The sequence below is a fragment of the Bemisia tabaci genome, chromosome 9, assembly GCF_918797505.1.
Source record: "Bemisia tabaci chromosome 9, PGI_BMITA_v3".
NCBI lineage: Eukaryota > Metazoa > Arthropoda > Insecta > Hemiptera > Aleyrodidae > Bemisia > Bemisia tabaci.
The window spans coordinates 25,076,072-25,091,704 of NC_092801.1; the positions used below are offsets into that span (position 1 = coordinate 25,076,072).

Sequence of the window (15,633 nt, forward strand, 5' to 3'; positions counted from 1 at the left end):
CATCTACATACAGTGAAATTTCGCTGTATTTTATTGAGCAATAGCTACCGAGATCTGAGGCGGGAAGCCGAGACTCTATATTTACACGCAAATCCCTGGTTTCGAACTCCTGCGTGGTGTTGGAGGGTTCCCATTTAAGATGCAGGGTTATTCAAAAGTCACGCACCACTGGCCATGAGAGGGTGGCCAGTAGAAAATTTTTGAGTTGCACCCCGCCTCCCTCCCCCTGAGATGGTAAAAAACTGGAAAGTAACCTAAAAAAGTTTCCTTTTCAACACGAGGAAAAACGTCACAAACCGCAAATCGATATCATAATAAATTAGAAGTAAAGTTATGGCCAGTGGTGCGCGACTTCTGAATAACCCTATATCTCCGCGAAAATTCAACGGAACCCAACATCCTTGGCACCCCCATCGTAGCATAGGTTCCCTCTTTTAATGGCAAACTTTTGGGATGATTCATCAACGTCTTAATTAGTAATTGCTAATTAATTGCTGTTTAAAAGTGGCGGGGGTCCTTGATACTTCCCGCAAAGCAAATCGGGTGCTTGAATCCCATGTTCTTGGAAAAATTTAAAAGACATTCTAATTCTTAAGGTTTTCTTTTTCTTTTTAGCATTTTTACCAAGTTTCTTCCCTGCTCAAGACCGAAAGAGGAAAAAATACATTGGTCCGAAAATGTTACTAAAATGCGTTAGAAGTTAAAGTATGTTCAGAGGAAATAAATATTATCATTCTAATTATCAAACCTGTATGTTACAAATTAGGAATATTTTTATTCTGAACAAGTTAAGTAGGTACTCATTAAATTCCTCAAAAAAGAGGCACTAAAAGTTAGATTTCTTCACATGAGATCCTAGAGATGAAAGCGCTTTTTTTTCTTTTTTTTACCATGTTTTACTAACTTTTTTCCACTAAATTTACTCTACTCAGGCTCGGGCTGGCCATAAGGCCAATCTGCCATTGGCAGATACGCCCCCTTGGCGCGCCGAAAACGCGCCCCTTTGGCAGATAGCAAAATAAGAAGAGAAAAAAATTACGACCGAGAATATATGCGGAAAATTTCTTAAATGAGCGGAAGAAGAGAGAGTTAGGAGTAAAGAAAGGTGATTTTACGCATGATAGTGGTGAACAGAGGTTCAAGAACTACTTTCTGTAGCGTAAACACTTTTCTGTGAAATTTTCACCTTTTTGTTGACGTACAGGCGCTTTATCATACCCCTCCTTCATTCGTTATGTGTAACTTTCCTAGAGCAGGCGATGGTCGGTTCGATTTTTAGACATACGCGCCCTTTATAGACCTCTTGAGAGACCTTTAAATATATTTCTTACTTTTCAATGTATGACTATTGATTTGGACATACCATAGCATATCTCGGGCAAACTTAACCTTAATTTATCTCGAAATTCAAAAAGAAAAAGAGACACCTAAAGTGTAAACGCGATACAACTATTCGCGCAAGATGGATGTCCACATTGCATGTGAAAAATGTAAGACGCGATGGCGTGAGACCTGAACTCCCCAATGCTCTGCTCTATGCTACTAGTTTGATGCACCATTACGAATAAGATAAACGCAAACGCAAACAAGCACAATATGGAAATAAAGCGATGGGAAGGGTGAGCGTTAACGACGGCGCAGGGATACAGCTATTTGTACTTGATGGACGTCCGTGCTGCATCTAAAAAATTGAAGGCGCGATGACGCGAAACGTGAGCTCTCAATGCTCTGCTATATGCTGTCAATGAGGTGTCGCTCAGATTCAGGAGAAAAGTTAAAAAAAGAGGCTCGAATACGTCTTTCCTGTCTTCGGCTGTGTTGATACTCGTTCTTTCTTCTTTTTTTAGGTTCTTTTCCGATTCTTTCTTAGGATGGATTTGCAGAGCCACGTCTTAAGCTAATGTAAACTGCAGCACTGGCTCGGTTCTTTTGGAAATAATGGTGCTTGGATGCGTCCAGTGGTTTTAATTTTTTTTTTTTTTAATTTCAGAAGTCTGTCGGTTACTTCAGTACGGCCAATTTTGCAATTTTTACTCTGTACGATTAATAATCTTTGAACCTGAAAATAGCGTAAACATATGTGCTGCTTTGCCAAAATTTTCTGAGCATCTCTCCAGTACGGGATGCCCTACCAGGAAACATCACTTTACGACCCTTTAACCAGCCGAGGGTCTACGCCCTCAGATGCGAGCCAGTCCGACCCTGACTCCACTGAAATCTTACACTCATATTCTACATCATCGATATTAGCATCTCTAATAATCATAACTTGGAGTTAGAGTATCAAGAAAAGATGGCAAAATATCTGCCCTTAGCTGCGGAAATGAAGCGATTATGGAGCCTGGACATTGTTTGCATCGAGTCCCTTATATCGTCACCTTCCAGGCAAAGTATCACAAGCGCCATGCGACGTTTGAAAATTTCCGCCGCCATTATATTTTTTTACAGAGAAATTGTTCAACGAAGCTGTCCGAATATTACACCGAATTTTCTTTGTGCTGCCGATAAAATTTAGTGAAATTTTCGAACAGATTCAACCAACGATTTCTCAGTGAAAAAATAAAATGGCGGCGGAACTTTTTAAACGTCGCATGGCGCTTGTGATACTTTGCCTGGAAGGTGGCGATATATGTCGGTAACGGGGATAGCTTCAGAAAGTTTCGTTAAACATCCTCAAGACGTTGGAATAGAGAGTTACCTGCTTCTTTCAATGCAGAAGTCCGTCGTCACAAGCACGTCAAGTATTGTCAGGTCGTTTCTTAATTTCGATTAATTTTTATTAATTTTGCTTTAAAATAAAATTTACTTTTCATTCAAGCAAGATATAGTGTGTATTACTGACTTCGGCCTGTGGCCCGTCAGTAATACTCATACCGGAGGTGTTCCCTCTTCCGAATAAAGAAAGTAAAAAAATTAAAAATTTAAAAAAAAAATAAAAAAAAAGTTGAAAGTTAAAGCTAGATATTTCATAGAGAGAAAATGTGGGATTCAAACCTGTTTGCGAAGGAAAAGCCGTCTATTCCCCTGAAAATGACCTACAAAGCATTTAAAACAACATTTTGGTGGGAGTGTTGAATGGGGGAATGCGTCCACCATCCAGACTCCTAGGACTATTCTTTTTGCTACTCCTCTTGCAGCGGCCTTTAAGATTTTGAATGTATGGAAATGTACGTTTTGTGTAAGTGCATCGAAGGAGCCGCACATTTTACACTCGGTTTAATTGTTGAGACACGTAATTTTGCCTTCTATCACGAGAGACGCAACCCGGGTCACATGCTCGATTTTGGATGAACCCGCAACCGCAACCCGCATCTACCGTGTTCCCTTCATTCTCTATAGAGATGACGTCACCTTACACCTTCATGTCTGCGAGGCGAGGCACCATCATGACATCATGATAAGAATGATTTGTTTGTAAACAGAAACTGAAAGTAATGTTCCTCAGGTGTACTCACTTTCTCTGTCTCTTTTATTCTTATTTTTTGTGTAATTTACCTCCGGTTTCAGCATGATTTAGATAGCTCAATTAGCTTCACAATGAAACTATCAAAATGTGTAATATTTCGTGCGCTTAAAGTTAACCTTTCACCATCGTTTTCACTGTGGAAGCATCACAACCCAATGTAGCATTATCCAAACCGTTATGATTCAGTTTTTAGTGTTCAGTTAGTTGCTTGCCTTCGCAATTTTTCCGACGCTGGAGTCTTCAGCAAACCACTTAAAATCTTTCAAGATGTGTGTTGGCCCTTTCAGTAAGCTGGGGCATTGGGGTCCAATCGCTGTGATATGTAAGTAAGAGCGTAACCATAGATGTAACCTCCAAGAAGTGCTCACATTTATTACTGAGCACTAAGGGGGCTTTTTTTTTATCCGAACTGCAGATGGTAGCAATGGAACGCATCACTATTTATCCTGTCCCACTGGCGCGTTCCGGTGAAACGCTTGGACTGCTCTTCCGAGGTGGATTGAGGTTGGTTGAGTCTGCGGTTAGGCGGATTGAACCAGCCCGAACCACTCCCATTGCGTTCCATGCATTCCTCGGATAAAGAAAAAAAGCCCTTTGGCATACATGGTAAAGTTTAGTGGACAGTCCCATAATTTTTTTCTTTTTTCAGGAGATGCACAGGAGAGAAGAACTGGACCGCGTTAAACAGAAAGGAACCAAGCCACATCAGCTATCACCAAATTTTATCGGGCGGTTTAATTTTTTTCATGAAAATGGTTGTGTGGATTTTTGTGCAAATTTTAGTGAATTTTCTCTCTAATTCAAAGCAAATTCCTTAAAATTTTCAAAGGAATCTGCGCAGACGTTCTCTCGTAAAAAATTGAAATCTCCCTGTTAAATTTGGCAATAGCTGATGTGGCTTGGTTCCTTTCTGTTTAACGCTGTCCAACTATGACCTCCTCTAAGACTTTATCAATACTTTTAGGAATTAGTTTGGAGTTACACACCCTTCGCAGACTTACCACGTGCAGAGCTTTTATTACATGTTGCCTTGCACTGATCATGTCAATAGACGTAGGTCAGTCCGTTAGAAAAATTGAGTGTAATAATCTCTGGGAATTGGGGGTGAGGGATGTCTACGTTGCCAACAGATTCTCCTGGTTTGCTTGTCCCACTCCGCTGTTCCTCCGATCCTATTATGTTGGTCTTATGCAGATCGGGGAGGAATTGGCAATGGGGCTGTGCAAAAGCAAATCGGGGAAGCGTTTGGAGTGAAACAGCAAAGTGGAAAATCCGTTGCCACATGGGGAAATTCCAAAGAATATCTTGCCAACAGACTGATCTAGGTCTATCGACCTCGGCATTGATTGCCCTCAAAAATCCAATGCAGGAGTCTAGTGAGTTCTGTGAAAGGAATTGCGAATTTTCACTGTCCAAGAGCGAAAAAAAAACACGTGTTGGTGATTCGCTTAGCCAAGAAATAAGTATTTTCCTTAAATTTTAAGGGTTCTGTATTTGAACTTTTGGTCAAAAATTATATGGTTTGTTACTTGCTTGTGATGAAAATCTCCAAAAACTGTATAGTCCAGTGTGTGATCTCCTTTAGCAGTCTACTTAGCCTTTTCCTCCCCCTAAACTTTCTAATCTGTTTAGCACAGCTGGGCCCGTTACGTTGACGAGAAAATTCAGAGGGGACTCAAAATTTTGCTCATCAATTTTTAATGAATGTAGATTGTAACGCAGAGAATGCAACGATTAGTTTACTCTGTATTCTCACCCTGTCTTATCATTTTCCTATTGTGGGCTTTAATTATTTGTGCAATTTTCAATGTCCAGTGGCTATCTATTCGAAAATACAGCATCACCGTCTGTGGAGGTCTTCTAATTTTGAATTTTCATTACAACAAATGAGCAAGACTGATGCCATCTGAAGTCCTTTTCATCTTTAAATTTAATTTAGTTCTTGAGATGAATGTCGGAGCATTTCAAAAACACTAATTTGGTTTAATTTGATTTTTTTCCCTCCTCAATTTCAGGCATCATTAAGTTAATTACGTTCACAACATTCTACTGCACCAGAATGTGGTGGCCACCAACTGGTTCACTGAGTGGATTCTTAAATATCTGTTGTTTCCTAATATTCAGTGGTCTGGCTTTCTACAACTTTCTGAATGCTGTCATCGAAGGTCCAGGATTTCTACCTCTCAAATGGAAACCTGTAAGATTATCAAATTTTTCTCTCTCTCATTTGCAAATTAAGATCAATACAAAAGTGTGAAAGACTACAGCAGCCATAACTTCATGAGCTTAGCCATTCAAAACCTTTTTTAATTTTTTTCTTTTTTTTAACTTACCTGTCTTTTTTCGCAAACTTGTTTTTTTTTTCAAATTCTCGTTTTTTTATTCTTTATTTTATTTTATTTATCTATTCCTTTTATTTTTTTGCTCTTTTTGATTTTTTGATCTTTTTATTTTTTGGCTCTCTCAATTTTTTTGCTCTTTTTATTTTCTTGTTCTATTTATTTATGTTTTTCTTTCTTTAATATGTTTTTTTAGCGTTGAACTAGCCCCTTAGAATTATTTGAAAAGTGTTATAAAAAAATGAAAACATGGGGAAAAGTCTTCATTCAAAAGTGCTGGTTTAAATGATAATGCAACTTATGTTATAAGAAATTTTCACACTGGTCCCTCTTTTGTGACTTGATCTGTCTTTTGTTTTCTTGCGTAATTTGTCTCATTGTCTGCTTACAGGAATCTCCAAGGGATGAACAGTTCCTACAGTATTGTGAAGCATGTGATGGTTTCAAAGCTCCCAGGTCCCACCATTGTAGAAAATGTGAGCAATTTTATTTTTTTTTTTTTAGTTTTAATTTTTAGTTTTATCTACAAATTTTAGCTTTCTAATGAATAAGTAATAAATGCTCGTTTGAAGATACAGTAGATATCGGTTAATACGACATATCGGCTAATACGACGGATTTCGTTTTCCCCGGCGAAACTCCATAAGTTAATACGACAACGGTTAATAAGACATATCGGCTAATACGACGAAATCCCGTGACCCCTTGAATGTCGTATTAACCGATATCTACTGTAATAGCCCTGTAGCAGTGGCGTGGCGTGAATGATCGATTATCGATATCTCGCCATTTGAAGTCATGGTAAAGAATCGATTAATAAGCTGTCCGCTGCGAACACCCTGATAATCGATCTTTTTTCATAGGTTTGAGTGGCGTATCAATCGATATATCGCAAAGCACGCCACGCCACTGCCCTGTTGCTATAATGTTGACTATTATTTTGAATAATTTGGGCCCTTTTGAAAATTTTTCATTTGTTGCAGGTGCTAGGTGTGTCTTGAAAATGGATCATCACTGTCCATGGATCAATAATTGTGTTGGTTACGCTAACCATGCTCATTTCACTTTATTCTTGTTCTTTGCTGTCTGTGGTTGTTTTCACTCGACAGTTCTTCTTGTTATCTCCATCTACAAGGGTCTGAATCGGGTAAGATTTTAGACTGTCATCTTGTACTTGTATTTATTCTTAATTCAATACTAGTCAAGTAAAGCTACAGGATTACAAAAATATTTAACACACATATTATCAAATAAAGCTTGCCTGCCCTCAAGTGCAGCTAGAATCTCATTTTCTACAAACCCATTGATTTTAAAACTATCCATTACTTTATTAGCTGGAGCAAGTGCTGTACAATATTCCAGTAAGTCTGTTCAGAAGTATTGGTGTAAGTGAACATTTTTCTTTTGCTTTGATTTGGAGATGAAGGGAATAACTTATGAACAGTAGTTACGAATGGCACTAAAAACTGGAGTCCCTTTGAGGTATTCAACCCCTCTTACTTGCAAATCATTTTGTAACAATTTGACCTAGAGTACCCATGCAATTTTGTAAGCTTTTTTTATGAGGATACGGGAGGTGCCAGCTACACAATATCAAATGTTACATGATTAAATCGAATTTGGTCCAGTTTGTATCAAAGTGCAGGAAATTATCGTGTAATTCTGATAATGCTACTATAACACATAATGAAATAAATAAATTTCAATTTTACTTATCTATTGTGAAACTGCTGAAAAATGCATCAGTTTGCAATGCTACCAACTCTCTGTCATACCTAATTTGTTATTGAAATGAAAAAATACGAAACATCATCTCTTGAAAACCACGCTAATTTCTCTGTACTGGTGAAAAATATTCTGTGAAAATTTCAAGCAGTAGCGTTGGTTTGTTCTAATTTGATCAAATAAAATGAGAGTATTTATAAACATTGTAAATGAGGAACAAGCCCCTGGGGTTTCATCATTGTTATACCAAGTTGAAAGATAGAGGAGATTAATTTGAGAGAAAAACTAGTAACTAATATCTAAACTCTCTTTTCAGCGGTGGTATTTGTTGTATCGACCATCAGAGCCTGTGATGGAACTTACAATGATGAATTTGCTGTTCGGAGTATTTTCCTTAGGACTTTCAATTGGTGTCGTGCTGGCAGTAGGAATGTTACTTCAATTCCAGGTGAGGAAACATAATATCAATTTCGTTGAATCTAATTTTTAAGTTATTTTACGACTGTGAAGACCGTAACAAATGGCATCTGAATGCTGTCCTTTCCTTAATGACGGAACGCTACTCCGCTCCAAGTTTGTGAATTCGACTCAAGCAATTCAATCTTTTACAAGAGTGCACCTGCGCAATTTTCTTTGAAAATTTTCCTGATTCTTGCATGAAATTACAGGAAAAATCGGTGAAATTTTCAGTTAGGGACTCCCAAGATTCTCCTAGTAAAAAGTAAATTCGCGAAGGGAATTTTGGCAACATTGAAATGTAGTTACATTCTTTCGTGAGGTAAATGACAATTTCTGAGACCTGCACTTGATCATATAGAACACCAAAAGAGAAACATCAATTTATTACATCAAATAAATCACAATGAGGCATCAAAAAGAATATTCAGAGCTGTGCAGAATCAATGTTAGAATCCAATTTGAGCATGAATTCAAACTTGTCTCGTTCTGAGAGAACTTGAATTATGCCTGATCTAAAAAATAATCAAACTTCAGTAAATTAGTAGGATGATTATTTGATTTCCTTTGCTTTATTGAATCTTGGAATGCAAAGATATGCGATCATAAGAGGCAGTCATGCAGAAACCCATATTTGTATAAATCAGCTGGCCCCACACACAGAAATAAATAAGCAATAAACAGTCCTTAGCCATCCTTCTCTTGCAAATTTACATACTTTTAATTTTTTTATTATTTCAAACTCTTTTTTATTATTTCAAACTCTTAGCTCTAATCCAGACTTTCATGAGTGAAATCATAAAAAGAAACAATTTATCGATTTATCTTTTTAAAAAACATGTTGTTGTTTGTCGATCTATACCTATGTTTTTTTTTATTATTTAGATTTATTTTTAAGAGCCCTTGCTGTATTTGCTTTTCTAGTTTAATGCAGTTTTAAACTTGTTTTAATATTATCTTTTCCGTTCACCCTACCAAGGAATTATTCATGAAACATCTCATCAAATTAAATAAGTATCACATCAATTTTTTTTTTTTTTTTTTCAGCTTCGAACAATTTTGACTAATCGCACTGGGATTGAAGAATGGATTTGTGACAAAGCGAAACATAGGCGACGCGATAAAAAAGACCCTCCTTTCATCTACCCGTATGATTTGGGCATGAAGAAAAATTTCCTTCAAGTAAGTTGTTCTGATCCTCACAGAAAATTAAAAGAGTGAGTTCAGGAAGCATGCAGGAAGCATTAGTGATAGTTGCGATTTTTATTGACATATTTGTAAGTTAAGCAGAAAATTTAACATCAGAATTTTAAAACAACTTTTGATCTGTCGACAGGATATACTTTAATTTGGATCTGGGGGTCATTTTTGCCACGGATAAATGCTTCAGTCCTTATTGAGGAGGATTTTTATAGCACTGAAATGAAGAGCCAAGAAGGAAATCCTGGTGAATTTGCATTCTGTTGATCAACAGTTGCATCGAATACTTTGCAATTTGGTTTTTTAAAGAACACAGGACTTTCACGTTTTAAGCATTTAATGCATTCTTTTTCTTTTTGTCTGTTTTCCTCAGAATTTTTAGTTATCAAAGAAGTTACCTTTTAGTAGCCTTAGTTAGGAAAAATAACTGTCTGCTATGTAGGTTTTTGTTCCAGAAATTAAAATAAGATTTTAATCTCTGTTATAAACAGGTCATTAACTGGAAGTGCGAACCTGTTGGGGACGGAATTCATTGGCCTGTTTTGGAAGGATGTGATCAGTACACATTAACAGTAAGTTCAAAATAATTAAGTCAGTTGAATCATTTTTTTTACTTTTTTCCTCCCAACTTTTATTGATGATGGCTTTCGGGCAAAAAGTTCACTCAAAGTGCAGAAAAATAGGGTAGCCGTAAACAAAATTTGAACCAAGCACTCGTTGTTTTTGGATTTGAGAGACACAATCAACATGATGGTAGAATCTGTCATGGAAGAATACACAGCTGCATTCAGCATTGCTCATAGCGGACTCCGCGGAAGGAAGCGCTGTTTCTCTGCAGGGATAATTTTTTGCATGATTTTACCATTTGCATCGCTTTTTTTAGGCCAAAGTCTGTAGAAATCTACTACCTGCAGACCTATTCCTCCCGAGCTCAATTCCTCCCTATTTTAGATTTCCTGTTGCTATTATGTACATTTTTTAGTTTAATTCCAATATTCCATGTTGTTAATACCATAGGTCGAACAACAGAGACAAAAGATAATCAAAAGGCTGCACACTAGACCATACACTGTTCTAAAAAAATTTGATGGAAGTTGGTTCCCGTGTCGCCATGGTGTGTGTACTCTCTGTAGGCCTCCGTTCTCGGATGAGGCAAGAATTCCTTTAGAAGTGGGACAAACAGTATCTGTTACCCGGTGGAAAAAGTAAGTCTGATTTCTCTAAATTGATTGAGTCTTTCTTGTGACCTGACTCGCTGTACTGCTTTTAAGGAAGAACGCCGTATGAACCTTCGGGTGCTGCCAAATTTCCCTCGAGAAAACACAAATTTCCTGGTCAACTTATGAATATTTCTCTTCCAATTTTTCAGATAATTTTTCTCGCAATTTCACCGAAAAGTCCTGAAAATTTCAAGGAAAAATATTCATAAGTTTCCTCAGAAATGAAAATTTTATTGAAGGAAATGCCGCAACTCTTGAATGTTCATACGGCGTTCTTCCTTAGCAAGGCAGTATACATAAGGACATTATTATCATAAGGCTGGATGACAAGTAAAAAAGTTATGAAGAACTCTGCTATTAGACCAGCAGGATGCTTCTTGAATTTGAAGGACAAAGCAATAGAAAAAAAAAGGCTAGGGAGTATGGAGCAATTCTATTGGTTGAAATGGGTGGTTCCTATAGAATTAGGGAGAAAATGATGGACAAACTATAGGGTCTCTCGCCGGTTGCCGTTAGCTAGTCTATCACGTACCTCCTTTGTCCATTGCAACCACCTGTTTCCACCAATAAGATCCCTACATATCCCTTTTGTCCTCTTTGCCTATAGCTTTGTCTATCAATTTCAATAATTGGCCTTAGACTACTTTTTACCACTATTTAATTTTGTCACTTTCTGGACAAAGTGTCAGTCACTGTCAGATGAGACAAAAGTCCTCTGATTTTATTGTATCAGATCAAAATATAATGTTCTATTTTATCTTGCTTCTTCAAATGCTCTTGTCTGATAGCCCACTCCATGTCATAAGGAATAGGTCGGGAATCTAACTAAATCAAATTCGTTAAAAATGTCAATAAGACCATTTTTCAAAATTATTTCAAAAGCTCTTAATATGCATTATATACCCCCTTGTTACCAGCCTGACAAGTTGGCGTGACTTCTATCGCATTTCAATGAACCTAAATTTTGAAGTTTTAATTTTTTTGGTTTAGTATATTATATTCCTACTTGTTAAAGAATACAGTATACATATCAGTGTTTTTTCATTGCGCTGCGACTTGTTTCAAATTGATTCTCTTAATTTGATTTTAGATACTGGTTATTTGGTGAAGTCTCAACGCAAGGAAACAAAAGAATAAAAGGATGGTTCCCCAGTAATTGTGTAGTTCCTGTCACTTTTATCGAAGAAGAAGACACAAAGCAAGATGATAAACAAGATGATAAAAAAACGAACTGACCGTAATTTTTGCACAAAATGTCATCTTTTCAATTTATTGCTATTACTTGTTCAACACTTTCCTGTTTGCCCTTGGCTGAATCAAATTGATGAACAGTTTGATTTGGATAACTTTGAACTTTGAATGAAAGTGTCAAAAATAGTTCATGGATGAAGTTTTTTCTTTTTGGATAAATTCAACGAAAGTAGAGTTCTTAGTTCTCTTGAATTTTTATTTTTATTATTAACGTTTAGAAATGAGTGCCAAAGTAATGAACAAAAATTTAAGGCTTTCAGAAACCCTTTTAAAACCTGTGTGGAACTTGTTTGACTCTTTCCCCTCAAATTGCTTCCAACCCAGTGCAATCTTCCTCACGATTTAGGTACATTCCTTTCTTTCTTTAAAGTCTTTTCTCTTTAATTCCAAAAAAAAAAAAATTGAAGATTTTTTGTAAGGAGCAAGGTAGGTAAAACAAAAATCAGTTAGAAAGAGGATAATGTAGCTAGTTATTCATAGTTTCTCTTTTAATAAGGACAATTAAACTGATATTGCTGTAGATTCTGGGAATCTAATGAAATGCATAGTTTTCTATACCTTGCAGAGCCATATTTTCGATTTTGCCACCCCCAAACTTCAAGAGAAATCACCTCTCTTCCCTATTTGATTTTCGATTGTGTGTGACTTAACTGTATTGTGTAGCACCTTGTTTCCACAATTTGCTGCTAGGAACTTGAGTTTCCTAAAAATTTCACTTTAAGTCCGACCTTGTTACTTTGTCTAATGTATTTTCTTAATTTTGTTGTATGATTATTTATTTTGAACTTTTCATTTAAGGATATTCCGTCCCAAGATCCAGGCAAAGAAAAAGTGCCAAGTTCTTCTTTTTGGGCACAAAAATATTGACCTGTCTGGTACAGCGTGTGCGAAAACGTTGTCACAACGCCGTGTCTTAAAAATATCGTTGTTATGGTGTGACAAGGTTTTTGTACATGTTTTACTGGGCAGGATAAAAGTTTATAATGAAATATTAGTCCTAGACCCTATCTTTGTAATGTGTGTCCTGCCTCAATTTTCTAATGTACAAATAATACGCTGTCTCTTTTTAAAACTTAGATTCTGCAATATGAACATATGTCTGCCCAACGGAACATCTGCATTAAGCCTTGAGCCGTGAGATCCACAAGAATATATGTATAACATGGCTCACATTATAATGCACACAGTTCTGTTTGGCAGAAATATGTCCTTGTAGTAAAATGGAGACAATGGAAAATTTTGAAAACATAGAATGCTTACCAACTAACCTCAGAAATTCAGACTATAGTGCTGACCAAGCTGCAATACCCAACCATGGTGTAAGCAGCGTAAATTGCTCATCGGATGTGCTTATTGCATAAATTGCTGATGCTGCTCTCAAGACCCTTGAAGGTAAAAATTAACTATGCTTTTCGTGAAATGATCTGAGGTTTGTGGAGAATTTCAGCGACAAGGGATGGTAGCTTGGTGAGTCATCCCTGTAATTGCTAGAGTTATAGTTACTTTTAAATGAATTGTAATCAACGATCAAACTAGACTTAATTTAAAAATCACCACCTTTTTTCCCCGTTCTGAATTATTCTATTTTGATGGTGAAATGCCACCGATTTCATGTCATACTTTAATTTATCAGTTGAGAACTGTTGTAAACCAAGATTTGTGAATTTCACCCTTGATGTGATTTGCTCAGGTCGTCGAAAGTATACAGGTCCCCCTGAAGAGTTAACACTTATAGTCACGTTCTTTCTATTGATGTTTTTCTTGTTACTTCTCTTCGAATTCATTTTGTAAGTATTGAAAATGAAAACGAAATTTCAGCGCGTGAAAAAATTTGAGAAGAATTTGTAAGTGCTCTCATCAAATTTTTGTGAGACAATTCACAGAATGATGTATATTCTGTTACCTAATTTTCAAGCAATTGTGATAGAAATTAATTGTTAGGATTTTCTTACAGGTTTTTTGTTATTTCGAATTTTGTGAATTTGTATGATTTTTTTACGAAAGTGTCATTTTTACACGCAATATGAAAATAAACATTCTCTTCTTTTCCAATCATGTTTTTTGTTGATGAAATAAAATTTTATCTCTACCTCAGGCCAGGTTTACCCATGAAAAAATCTTTCATGCCTGTACGTTAATTTAGCGAACTTACATATTTTGAAAGGGGGGTTCTGTTCCCCACCTCCAGGAGTCACTATTTCAGACACTAAAGGACCAACTTTTCGGTACCGATCTAGGTTAAAATTTTCCGTTTTCTCCAATGAAATAATTTTGAAGTTATGCTGTAGACCCAGACTTTTGAAATAGGACACCCCTTTTACTTTCGAATAGGAAGGAGAGGGGCCTGCCAACGGGCGAGGCGGTGGCGGCAAGCCACCCCCTCCGCCGATCAGCGCAGCTGATTGGCTGTAGCTCGCAACAGTCACACGGCTATAAAAGCCGGTAGCTGGAGTCAATGAGCTGCGCTGATTGGCGGAGAGGATGGCTTGCCGCCACCGGGGCTCCAAGGCCATCGAATTTGGATTTCTCGGACTCGATTCCCTATTCTGCCATGCTAAGGAAGAACGCCGTATGAGCATTTGAGAGTTGCCAAATTTCTCCGGATAAAACATTTATTTTTGAGTAAAGTTTTGCATATCTTCCCATGAAATTTTCAGATATTTCAGATTAAATTGTAAACATAATTGTCCGAAAAATTTGCAGAAAAGCATTCACAGCTTTCCCGGTAAATGTGTGATTTTTTTTAAAGGAAATATGGCAACGTCTGAAGCCTCATACGGCGTTTTTACTTACGACGGCTGTATGCAAGACCCATGAATTGGGCAGCCAGCGATGACACGAAAGAAGCAGTGACAAAATTTGGAAATCTCTCTCGAGGACAATAATAAATAAACCGAATTCATCGAATAATACCAATATCTTTAGTTAAAAAAACTGAATCTTACTTTCAAGGTTTTTTTTTTAATTTTTACGAGCTTAGCTGCCATCGCACTTTAGCAGTCAGACTGTACAATGAATGACGATTGCGGGATAAATGTACGCACAGTCAGGACTGCTAGTGTGATGGCAGCCCTTTCCATTTCTATTCTCAAATGACTAACATTGCGTCTTTAATAAACTGTACTTTTGGATTTTTTAATTGAATCAGTGAGAACGAAAACACACCAACTCGGAAAAATGCAAATTATCAAGACACACATAAAACTGCACAGTTGGTGAAGAAGTTAGTTTAAGGAAAAGACTTTTGCTTCCGAAAGTCAAGTACTTATGGACACTTTAAAGGTCCAAGTTGGAACAGACGCGCTATTTTCAATGACCTTAATGTAAACTAACTGTCATTAATGGAAGTTGAGCATTTTCGTTTTACGAGTTGGTGTGTTTCCGTTCTCACTGATTCAAATTTGGATTCTTAAAGAAGAAGAAGAAAAAACAACAATCCAATCAAAATTCCCTCTCCGACGGTGTAAAAAGTAATGGTTTTTTTCCCAATAAACATATTGAGAAATTTCAATGGGATATTACCTAATTTTAAGCAATTTGTGTACAAAAGTAAGAGAAATTATAAAATATTAACAGCAATTTTTCGCGCATTACGACTTTTTTCCATCGGTGTCGCAGAATCAATAACAATTACGCCTTATTTACATCGATTTGGCAACAGGTGCCAAAAATTTCCAGTGGTAATGGAGAAGAACAACGATCACACAATTTTCAAATCCATTCCGCGAAAAATGCACGATTTTCTCATCGTTGCGTGCATAATACTCTTCAACGTCGCTAATTTGAGGTAGGCGAAAAGCTAAGAATTCCCTTCAATTTCGTGTGATACCACAAACCCACTCCGGAGTTCGAATAGTTGCTCGCTTCATATCGGCTTGTTTAAACGTGAGAATTCGGCTAATTTCATCTTAAAATCGCCAGGTTTGCGCAAATTTCCCAGCGGTTTCGTTGAATCCTAACAAATCACGCGCTTTTC

The 15,633-nt window shown here is 36.9% G+C and overlaps 1 protein-coding gene across 1 annotated transcript; it reads left to right on the forward strand.

The window, feature by feature from the left end:
* The first annotated feature begins 3,382 nt into the window (after window positions 1-3,382).
* Window positions 3,383-13,709, forward strand: LOC109037762 (palmitoyltransferase ZDHHC6). Its single transcript, XM_019052586.2, has 9 exons — window positions 3,383-3,788; window positions 5,482-5,663; window positions 6,197-6,281; window positions 6,789-6,952; window positions 7,847-7,978; window positions 9,034-9,168; window positions 9,678-9,758; window positions 10,204-10,391; window positions 11,497-13,709. The coding sequence occupies exons 1-9, from the start codon at window positions 3,734-3,736 to the stop codon at window positions 11,639-11,641; spliced, it is 1,167 nt and encodes a 388-aa protein (XP_018908131.2). The 5' UTR covers window positions 3,383-3,733; the 3' UTR covers window positions 11,642-13,709.
* The last annotated feature ends 1,924 nt before the right edge of the window (window positions 13,710-15,633 follow it).

Bases quoted from the DNA above. Each gene is read 5' to 3' on its own strand.
- LOC109037762 (XM_019052586.2), top strand. From the start codon at position 3,734: ATGTGTGTTGGCCCTTTCAGTAAGCTGGGGCATTGGGGTCCAATCGCT. The intron at 6,953-7,846 runs GTAAGATTTTAG...CTCTCTTTTCAG, and splicing joins TCTACAAGGGTCTGAATCGG to CGGTGGTATTTGTTGTATCG. The intron at 7,979-9,033 runs GTGAGGAAACAT...TTTTTTTTTCAG, and splicing joins GAATGTTACTTCAATTCCAG to CTTCGAACAATTTTGACTAA.